We start from the raw sequence: 10,359 nt of genomic DNA, 5'->3' as shown, positions 1-10,359 counted from the left end.
TTAGTTTTAAAATATCAAGTCCAAATTCAAGTTGTTAAGTTGAAATCCATAAATTGGGGTTAAAATATGCCACATCCAATTCATTTACATCCCCACAAGCACCTAGAATGATTATAGTAAGAAGTACCAAAATCGTCAAAACCCAATCTGACCCATTTGTGAAGTAAACAAAGGGAATTGAGAAGCGTTTGACGTGATATAATCACTAAAACAACGAGAGGTATATATTTCCCATTTTGAAGAAGGTCAATATTGCAAGAGTATTTATGTGATTAAGAAATTGTGATGCTTATAGGAAAAGTAAGATGAACAACCCCCGGCCCACACATATAAAAACAAAATGATGCATATTTTGACAATCAAACTTTATTATTTGTGAATGGAGGGAATCCCACTGATTGAGTGAGTGACAGGTCGAAACCTCCCTCCTTTCCCTTGCCCTTGTGATTCTGAGATGCGTCGAGACCTACGTGGTCATACAATACACTTTTCACTTGAGTGTCACACATGTCACTGTTTGCAGTACGGAAAAACCGCATCCACAAGAATCAAATTGAAGATGCATCCTCAAAGTACTGCTCACACCAACTAACTGTTTGCAGTCCAAAGAAACCATATCCACAAGAATCAAACTGAAGATGCGTCCTCAGCGCACCGCTCAAACCAACTAGCTATGCTATGCCCTCAGTAAATCAAACTTTCTTCATTTAAAACCATTTTTTAATAAAAGAAAAGTGTAACAACCAAGGTTTCAGATATTCTAAGTAGATATCTTCAAAAAACAATGGAAACACCTGTTGGGGTAGGCCAACTGGTAAGAAACAAGGGATTGAGGTAGAAATTAGTCACGATATTTCTCAAAAAGAATAAGAAGGTTATTTATTGCAAGGGCGATTTACTACTTTGTTTATCCACTTATCTATTTTATTTGGCTTGTCATATTCTAAGGACATTTGGTGCTATTTTTACTGCCGTTTAATTAATCCCATAATTACATAAACCAATTACTTTGAAAAATCTCAAATGTTTAAAATTTGGTCTCACATTTTTCCCTAAGAAGTACTATCACTACAAATGTTTTATGATAGGTGATTTACCAACAGCTATCATCCAATCTGGGCCATTGTTTTGGTTTAAATAATTATGCTAAAAGTGAGCGAGCCCCTAATCGGTTGCCAACCAATTGCTAGCCCAAGCTGGAGCACTTGCACGGTCAATAGAACAGTTTGTAACTGTTTTATGAATCTACCACAAAAGTTGAGACAAATTCGTAGAACACTTGTTAAAGTTTTTCATGAATCTGCTCCAATCTTTGGGCCATGTTCATACATACTATTTTATTGACCCAACAGAGGACCTTAACTAATCATGGTTCTTTTACCAATACAAGCTTTTTAGTATATGCAAGAGAAACAAAAGATGAAATGAATAATATTGCAATGAGAGTTAATTAGGACAAAACAGGTACTAAGATGGTGGTAGACGTTTGGTTAATTTTGATGTTTTGGAAGGGTGCTATGCATGCAAAATATTTGTACGTTCAAATTAATTAAGTAAAAAACAACATGCAGGACAAAAACATGACAAAGATGAAAGAGATGTATTCAGTGACCTTGGCACTGGACGTTCCAAAGGGGATGGCGCGGGGGAACATACCTCTCGAAAGTACTTGGAGGCTGGAAATACTTGTTTTTGAAAAAACGGTAGAACGCATTTGGGTTTCAACTTTTCTTAGAAATATCAAATTCAAACAATACGCCAGTCTGTGGCAGAGAACAGAACCACCGATTGAGACTCTTAGAATGACAACCTAAAGAATCGTGTTTTGTTTTACTTTTTTTTTTTTTTTTTTGCACAAAACGAGGGATAGGATGAACGACGTTTCAATGACTCGGTTCTTGTTTGTGTAGTAAAATAAAAATTAAAAGAAATTTTTTTTTTTCAGAAACCTTAGGCGGGGGACAACTCCACCCACCCTTGGGGAATAAAAATAAATTCTTCTCTCTCTCTCTCTCTTAATGGCAAGGGGGAGTCCCAAAAGAAAGTTCATTTTTTTCATATCCTCAATAGATTTATACTTCTTTTTTTTTTTTTTAAGATAAATTTACATCATCTGACTTCAGTAGTTACCTGGTTAAAAAATTCATTGGTTGACCGTCATTGACAAAGCTGTCTTACAACTCTAAACGTGTGAAGCGTCATCATTCATCCGCACATCATCAACCCTTGGATCATGCAAGATCCAAAGGTTGGTGGCCCAACACCAACATACTTGTGATGATGTGGAACCACCACAATTTCTCTTCGCTAAATATTAAAGTGAAAGGCTACAATAAGGGACAGCATGATGATAGAATCCAACATATAGTAATGGCTTAATGATACATTGTAGGAGAGACCGGTGAACAGATTCTCCTGAAGCACGAAGCACAGAACGCAAATTACCATAATCAATAAACCAAGCTGTCGAAAAAAACTCTACAACATGACTTGGCTTTACCAACGATGCAATGTAACTGCATGGCGAAGGGAACTTTACTTGAAGCACCGACCTCATATCTTTCCTTCCCTCAGATTATTGTAGAGATTATCAATATCAGCCTGCCAATAGAAGCAAATATCGAGCTTACTTCAACATGAGTTATATATATATGTGTGTGTGTGTGTAGAGAGAGAGAGAGAGAGAGAGAGTGGGAAAAAAATTTCTGCCATCGCCCTGAATGCACATGCACACACAAAGAGGTCAGAGGGAAGCCCGGGGAGGCTGTGGCCTTCCCCTGTCTCAAGGATGAGTTTTTCTACGCAAAGCTGATAAAAATCTTATTATGAACTGCTATACCACAAGCGCATCATGCACAAGGGCGTACACTTAATTAAACTGTTTGACTACCTTATAGTGTTTCAGTAGTTGAGCTCTCTTTTTCTTCATTGTGGGAGTGAGAAGATCAGGCTGTGCTTCGAAGCGCGTGGCCTCCACAATAATGCCCTTGATATGCTCAAACTTCCTCAACTGCCAAAATGAACTTGGTAAAATTTCTCATAAATTTATTGGAGAAAAGATCTGCTACTTATCTTGCTTAGAGAGAGAGAGAAAAAAAAACGGAGTACTAGTTTTCAGCAGAATTGCTGAAATTGCTGCACCCTGTTTGTGGTAAAGATTTCAAATTTACTCGGGTATCGATACTAAGAACAAAACTTCAATTACTTTGTTTTTGTCAGCAGCAGACTTCAGCTCAAGAAGAATATGTTTTTTCAACTGAGGAAGTGCACATAATTCAATAAAGGAATTCACATGGCCGTTAAGCTCTCCCCATTCCTTAGTGTGCTCTTCATTTGGAATCACTACTGCGACCAACATAGACTGGAAGCTGTCTCCATACACCCAAATCTACAAAAAAAAAAGAAAAAAACGAAATTGCTTCATGTGGTTCAAGAAAACAACTAACTTAAGCAATTTAATATTATAAAGTGATCCAGTTTTCAAACAAGATGTAGAGTGACATACATCTTCAACAATAGGAGCTGCTGCATATATTCTCTCCAGATTTTCTACTGCAATATACTCCCCTTGAGAAAGTTTGAAAATATTCTTCTTCCTGTCGATAACCTTTAGCACTCCATTGGGTAGTAATTCTCCTATATCCCCTGTGAACAGGTGTCTCAGGACCACAGGAAAAGGAAAAATGCTTCGTATATTAGATTCTTCAGTGCATAAAATGATCAGTTCTTACCAGTGTGAAACCATCCATCCTTGAAGACCTCATTTGTTAGTTCAGGATTCTTGTAGTACCCAGAGAAAAGTGTCTTGCCCCTGAAGCATATCTCCCCACGTGGAGTTTTCCCAAATGGACTATAGCCCATTTCTGGCACTTCTTCTAGGCGCATATCAATGTATGTGCCAGGAACACCAACAGTTCCAATCATGCCCAATTCATCTGGACAGGCAATTGTGCTCATTCCACATGTCTCTGTCAGCCCTGTTTCAGGATCCAAGCACACCAACAGTAAAGAAAATATTGGTAGCATTTTCTGATAAGAACATTTAGCTCCAATGAGTTTAATATGATTAACTAGATCACCTGCGTTCCTTTTGTACATCAACCTTACATTTTTAATGAACTAGAACCTTGTGAGGCTGTCTAATTAATGAAAAACGAAACACAGAACGTGCCAGCTTGAATTAGGGTTCAAGAGCACTCCATTTCCAGGATCCATCTATGGAAAATTCACGCCTTACCTCTAAACCAGACAAGCCAATTAACTTGCCTTAATTAATGAAAGAAAGCAAGAAAAAAAAATTCTAAGGAAAAGCCTGAATACCATATCCTTGTACGACAAATGCACCACTGGTAACTCTCAAGTATTCCTCAACCTCTTCACGCAATGGAGCACCACCTGATATGATCAGACGAACACGGCCTCCCATTCCAGCCTTAATCTGTGAATAAACGAAAAAGTGATGAAAATTGGCAATGAAATTCAAGTAGAGATTATCGAACTATCTGAAAAGTACAATTAGCAGAACCTTGCGAAAAGCAAGCAAGTCTGCAAAAGGAGATGCCAATCTTTGCTTATAGCCCATATTCATCAAACAGAGTTTGCTGTTACCAGTAGAGGATAACAAAAAGATCAGCTTGCTCTTGCATAGAAACAAATAAAATACAGAAGAATGAACTCATCTTACTATTTGTAAAGAATGTTGAAGATCATTCTCTTTATGGGGCTTACTTCGTTTAATGCCTTCATTGCACCTATAATGCAACAGAATGAGAGCGTTCAGACATTGGAACAATATACAATAACATATAGCACATGTTTCTACAATCCATCCTAGTGGCAAAAAGTGGTAAAAAAGTATGGCTAGCTTGGCCATCCTCTTTAAGTACTCTACATTTTTGGGTTGGTGGTACTTATTGTACTTGGGGGGACAGCAATGAGATAAAATTATGTGAAGATTGTCTAACATCTTTTATAAACAAGATATAGAATTGGCATGCCTGCATTCACTCTTTCAAATACCCTTGGGACCCCAGCAAACAGTGTTGGTTTCAGTTCCACGAGATCATCCTTCAGAGTCTCGATATTCTGCGGAGAGAACATCAACAGTGTGGATTTATAGACTGACATTTCTTGTACAATATCGCCTGAAGTTAAGGTAAAAATGTTTCAGCATACGTACTCCTTGCCAGTAGCCAACAGAAGCCCCATGGTGGAAAAAGTATTCCTCAACAATACGGTCCAGGATGTGAGCAAGAGGAAGAAATGATAAGTAGCAATCACCCTCTAACATCTGTACTTGAGCCAAAAAAAAAAAAAAAAAGCCATTTCAGGATGATATAGAATCTCATTTCATATATTTATTCATGCACATGATGTTGTTTATATCAGCCATATGTGTATGTAAAGTAAATTGTAAATGTCTAATTAAGCATAAAGCCGATGTATCTATAAGGAGGATAAGAAAGTTGATGCTGAAAAAATGAGGAAAGCAATTATATTATCAAGACTGGTCCTACCTTATCTTCAAACTGTGACATGAAAATATCAATTGATTTTACTTGCATCGCATGAGTTTCATGAGTCAAAACGACGCCTTTTGGTGCCCCACTGGTGCCACTCGTGTACATAATTGTGCAGATGTCACGAGGCTTAGGAGGTGAAATATCCACAGAATTTTCCTTTCCCTGTATGTTCAAGTACGAAGTGCATAATGAATGGAAAAATGACAATATTAGGAAACAAGTGCATAATCAATGACAATAAGCAAAAAATGCACCAGGAGTGCATAAGCAATCCATAGAAAATATTTTCAAGCCTTGAGCTAATGCCACAAACCTCCAGTGACTGTTGTTACAAACACTATTAATCAAGACAAAACAACAAGGATCAACTTGGAACGTGGTGAATGGAAAAATGAACTGGATTTGGAGATTGACATCAACAGCAATCTTACGTGATGAGCCACAGGTGAATAGCTTCAAAAGAATTCAGACCATAAAAGGAAAAATATCATTTGATGTATATTAATGTTGGCTTACTACCAAGTTTAGATGGCGAAAGGAAGTCCGGGATGTCTTCCTCACAGTGGAAGGTTAGGTCTTCTACTGCAATGAAGCCTGAGCTTAAGCGGATGTTAGTTACTTGATGGAAATTTATCTATGCGAGCTCGTGCAATGGCAGCATCATGTCATATTAATTGGAAGAACCAGGATTCATGCCCTCTGGAAGGTCTAAAGGAGAGCCATGTTCTACTAACCATCATTAGAAACTCATCCCAGGAATGTACTGGGATTCCCATCCTTGCTGCATCTTCCTTCTGTTTTTCTGGAAATGATGTAAAGCAAATAACAGCTATGGCAAGAAAAAAGATTGTAGGTCAGAACTCAGAAGGAAAATAGACAAGTCCAAAGTCAAAGTCGACTTATTGTTGGATGCTACTCACATTTCAGCCTCGTTACAGATTGACCATTATTTTTAAGAAGCTGCAAGCAGGAACCAGTTAGTTTGTTAGTTAAGGCCGTAAGACAACACTATGAGGAAAAGAGGAGGATCCCAAACAGTTTCTGTTTGAAGCAAAAGGTGTCTGTCCTCACCCCTGGCAATTTTTTGCTCTGAACAAAGACATGCTCAATCTCGGCATGTTCAATTATGAAGTCGACAGCATTTTCCCCTGTTTCCATATATGTCAACAGTTGCCAAAAGATAAGGTCATTTAACATTGCGTTTACAAATATAAGTGCCACTGATCATATGAGGAGAAAACAGAAAACATTACCCAAAGTATCATAAAGAGGCACACAAATTAAACTGTGGGCATTGCAAGCCTGCACAAGGACCAGATTTGCTTATCATACTTCTTGTGAAGAGAAAATTTACAGAATCATGAAGCTTCTCTTCTCATACTGGTTTCAGATAACAATAGAGACAAACAAATATGTCTAGTTAGCTAACCTCCATTGCAATTATCCACTGAGGACAGTTAGCTCCATATATTCCAATCCGGCAGCCCTATGAACACATTTGATAGAAGTGCAAGAGAATAAAAAAGCAACAGAGTTTAATACATAAGCTAGTTATTACAGATATCAGCAAAACATGTTTACCGGTTCTGCACCAGATGAGCGCAAAGCAGAACCAATTTGCAGGGCCTCCTCATAGGCTTCCTTGAAAGTTTTCCATACATATCCACCAGCCTGAATCCAAGAAGAAAACAAAAGATATTATTTGAGTCGTTAAGCAAATGACATCAGATTTTTCTCCAACATAAGTAACATTATGGTAGTTCAGGCTTTGGCGGTCACAAAGTTACCTTTGCGTTAACTATTTCTCTCCATCCAAGCATTCTATTTCGAGGGAACCTCTCGACGGCATCCCTTCAAACCAGAGCAAGTGAGCTATATGAATACATGTCCAAAATGATGATTCATGCCATTGGTTTTAGCAAGAAAGTGCCTCATAGATCTAATATTACAGATACCTTGTCAACAACTTTCGCAGGTACATGCCTTTCTTCGCCAGCTTATTTTTTACTTTTAGAAAAGACAATATAGTACCGCAAAACTACAAATTTCAAGCGTATTTCTTTGGCACAGATAAATGCGCCCATTACTCTGCAAACTTGCCATGACGAACCTCACAGGAGACGCATCAAAATAATGTCCAGAAGAAAATAGTTAAATGCAAACTCAAAAAGAGACTGAACATGAAACCCAAGATACTCACAATTTAAATTGCCTATAACTAAATTACCAACTTTTCTTCATCACCTGAAAAGATGCCAAGAAGTATTCACATCATTCTCGACGAGAGGAAAACCATCTTTGGACAATACACTCCTGTAAACAGGCCCAACTGATGGTGACCCATCCTTCCCTTCCTTCCCACTTTCCACTTCAACTGCATAAACCCTCATCCTTCTTTACGGTCCCTGCAACACTGAAAAGCTCAGTAACCATCAAACACGCTGAAAAGCTTTAAAAGGGAAACATGAAATAATTAAAAGAAATGACAGATTGCGGTACGGAAATATCGGCCTCTGGGTATAAAGAAATTTAGGAGAAACCCAGAAAATAATTGCAAAAGAAGGATCCCCAAAGAGCCAAGGAAAGCAAAAAAGTATGGAAGTATCTGTATTATACCAGTGCAAAGTTAAAGTTTCAATAAGAGAAGCAGATACAAGCATAAAATTGTATGGTGATCAACATGTCCAACAACGAAGTCCAAATCGTGGAGTTAATGCAACGAAAGAAAGTAAACGGTAAGGACGCTTAGAAAAGTGGCAGGTCCCTCAGTGTCGCCCGATTACACCACGGATATCAATATGCGCAGAAAGGAAGGATCAACTCTCCTAACACGAACAAGGAACTTCTCATTTTGAGATATTTGACGACTATTGAAAAAGTTTATTTTACTATAGTTTCTGTTGTGAGTGCTAATATTCACGAATGAAGGAGGAATGCTGGGGGAATCAAAGGCCGCAGTATATCACCAGACACCAACTCCTGGTCCTGGAGGTGGAATAAGAAGCTAACAGGAAGTAGATATCAACGAAGAAACTAAATTTCGGATGCTTAAGAAAGCAGATTCCGAGAGTAGCACATGTTAGGCAAACTACATCCCAAAAATCGAGCACCCACAAACATGTAAGAGTGAAAGAGGGAGTCGATCACGCAATATGCATTGCAACATCATGCGGTTATGCAAGGCAGAAAAGAAGCTCTGCAAGATCGAAAAGAAAACACCAAAATTCACATACGCACAATGATAAACTCAGAGACAGAGCCAAACCCAGAGTAGCAGTAGCTTCGCTCTGAGGTGGGTGGTCAAGAACTAATCAAGTCGGAATCCAAGATTTCAACTAATAATATAGAGAAGAGTCCATTGGTTCTTGTCCCTTCTTATAGAGGAGCCACTCTGGCAGTTGAAACTGGTGAACGGAACGCAAAAGACAGAATACAAAGGAGCGGGAGACACTCAAAGTAAGCCCCACCAAAGACGACACTGAATTAATAATACACTGCCATCGAAGTCTTCATGCATGGAAGAACCATAAAGGGAGCAAGGAGAAGTAAAGACCTGCGGTAATTGAGAAAGATGAAAAAAAAGAAAAAATTCAGAGAAGGAAGACACAGTTAAAGGTAAAAGCAGCAGATTTACACCCATCAAAGTGTTTTCTCCATAAGCCAACTGTCTTTTTTTGTCCATTAAATGTCTCAACTGGTATTTCAAGTCAATCTTCCAACTGCTCTTTCAAGTTAAATTTGTCATTTTTAGCCATGAAAGATCTAACTCCAACTTGTCCTTTGCGTATATAGTTGTCCTAAATACGGATCCTTCGCGTTCCCGGCACAGTTGTGCCTGATTCCGGGCTTGCTCACGTTTTAAAATACACGATCATTTATTTTCCTCTTATTTCATAGGCCGTACGAGAGGGCTCCAAATTTTCTTGAGAGTTCTTCGTGACTAGGAGTTGGGATTGTTGAGCGCTTTCAATTTTAAAAGGACATTTTTCTTTGTCCTTTTTTGGGGTCCGGTGGGAATCCCAACCGCCCTGGAGCCAAAGCTCTTCATCCTTCCTCTTCTCTTGGTGTAAACTTATTTAGATTTTAAAATTAAGTGTCGCACATATGGTGTTTGCAGTATAGAAGAAAAGTAGCCCCACTAGGAACTTCTGACACATTGCCGACACACTAGTCTGAAATAAAATTCTTATAATAAAACTAACAGCTAAGGGCATTGTGAAATTCAAGATGTTTTACCGATTGCTGTTGGGGTTTGAGTTTGAAGAAAAACCTTAAAGCCGACACTGAGCTGGTGTTCATGGCAACTCCTTTTGAAATTAATCTTCGTACTCAAATTGAGTTTCTAGCACAATATTATTGTGACTCAATCAAATAATGAAGTCATTGATAGAGTGGGGAAATTTTTTCTGCTTCTACGGGACCTGAGCAAAAGAAACCTATGTACTCCAAAAGGTGGAGCACCGATATGCAAATAGTACATAGTGGAGATGCCTACATCGAGACACCATAAAACAGCCCTGTGAGGGGGTGCGAGGGGCTTAACCTTAGGATTAGCTTCTTGCTCACCCGAAATACCAAAGTAATGACCTCATTTCTTCATAGTAAATCCTGTGATGGACTTCTACCATCAATGCCTGTTGATGACAAACTAGCACCACGTGAAAACCTAAGCTTTTTTCTCTCTATATTTTAACTTTTTAGCTCAGCACCTTAATTGTTCTTTCCACAAACTGAGCTCGCCGATTTTAGACATCATCACTCTTTAGTTGAGTCGGTCAACTACAAGAACAATATATCTGGTCATGTGGTCAAGGACGAGGCCTCTCGTACTCTCGAT

At 38.6% G+C, this 10,359-nt stretch overlaps 1 protein-coding gene across 4 annotated transcripts; it reads right to left on the bottom strand.

Annotated features, from left to right (window-relative positions):
• Positions 1 to 2,351: 2,351 nt before the first annotated feature.
• On the bottom strand, positions 2,352 to 8,910 carry LOC116263383 (long chain acyl-CoA synthetase 1-like). Of its 4 annotated transcripts, none has more exons than XM_031643108.2 (20): positions 8,788 to 8,910; positions 7,767 to 7,927; positions 7,310 to 7,373; positions 7,104 to 7,193; positions 6,952 to 7,008; positions 6,776 to 6,824; positions 6,594 to 6,670; positions 6,443 to 6,482; positions 6,257 to 6,351; positions 5,517 to 5,684; positions 5,180 to 5,290; positions 4,998 to 5,085; positions 4,685 to 4,751; positions 4,526 to 4,601; positions 4,321 to 4,438; positions 3,732 to 3,977; positions 3,506 to 3,645; positions 3,206 to 3,388; positions 2,891 to 3,010; positions 2,352 to 2,601 (listed from the first exon to the last, which is right to left on the bottom strand). In XM_031643108.2, exons 2-20 carry the CDS (start codon positions 7,910 to 7,912, stop codon positions 2,554 to 2,556), a joined length of 1,983 nt encoding a protein of 660 aa, XP_031498968.1. In that variant the 5' UTR covers positions 7,913 to 7,927; positions 8,788 to 8,910; the 3' UTR covers positions 2,352 to 2,553. The 4 variants fall into 4 exon arrangements, with proteins under 4 accessions (XP_031498968.1, XP_031498970.1, XP_049936274.1 ...); XM_031643110.2 differs by having other exon boundaries at positions 8,760 to 8,907; XM_050080317.1 differs by lacking the exons at positions 7,767 to 7,927; positions 8,788 to 8,910 and adding an exon at positions 7,478 to 7,760 and having other exon boundaries at positions 7,310 to 7,394.
• Between the last annotated feature and the right edge of the window lie 1,449 nt (positions 8,911 to 10,359).

The sequence above is a fragment of the Nymphaea colorata genome, chromosome 10 (assembly GCF_008831285.2).
Source record: "Nymphaea colorata isolate Beijing-Zhang1983 chromosome 10, ASM883128v2, whole genome shotgun sequence".
In the NCBI taxonomy this organism is placed as follows: Eukaryota; Viridiplantae; Streptophyta; class Magnoliopsida; order Nymphaeales; family Nymphaeaceae; genus Nymphaea; species Nymphaea colorata.
Note: the sequence above shows the minus strand (reverse complement) of the source record. Positions and strands in the feature narration are given on the sequence as shown.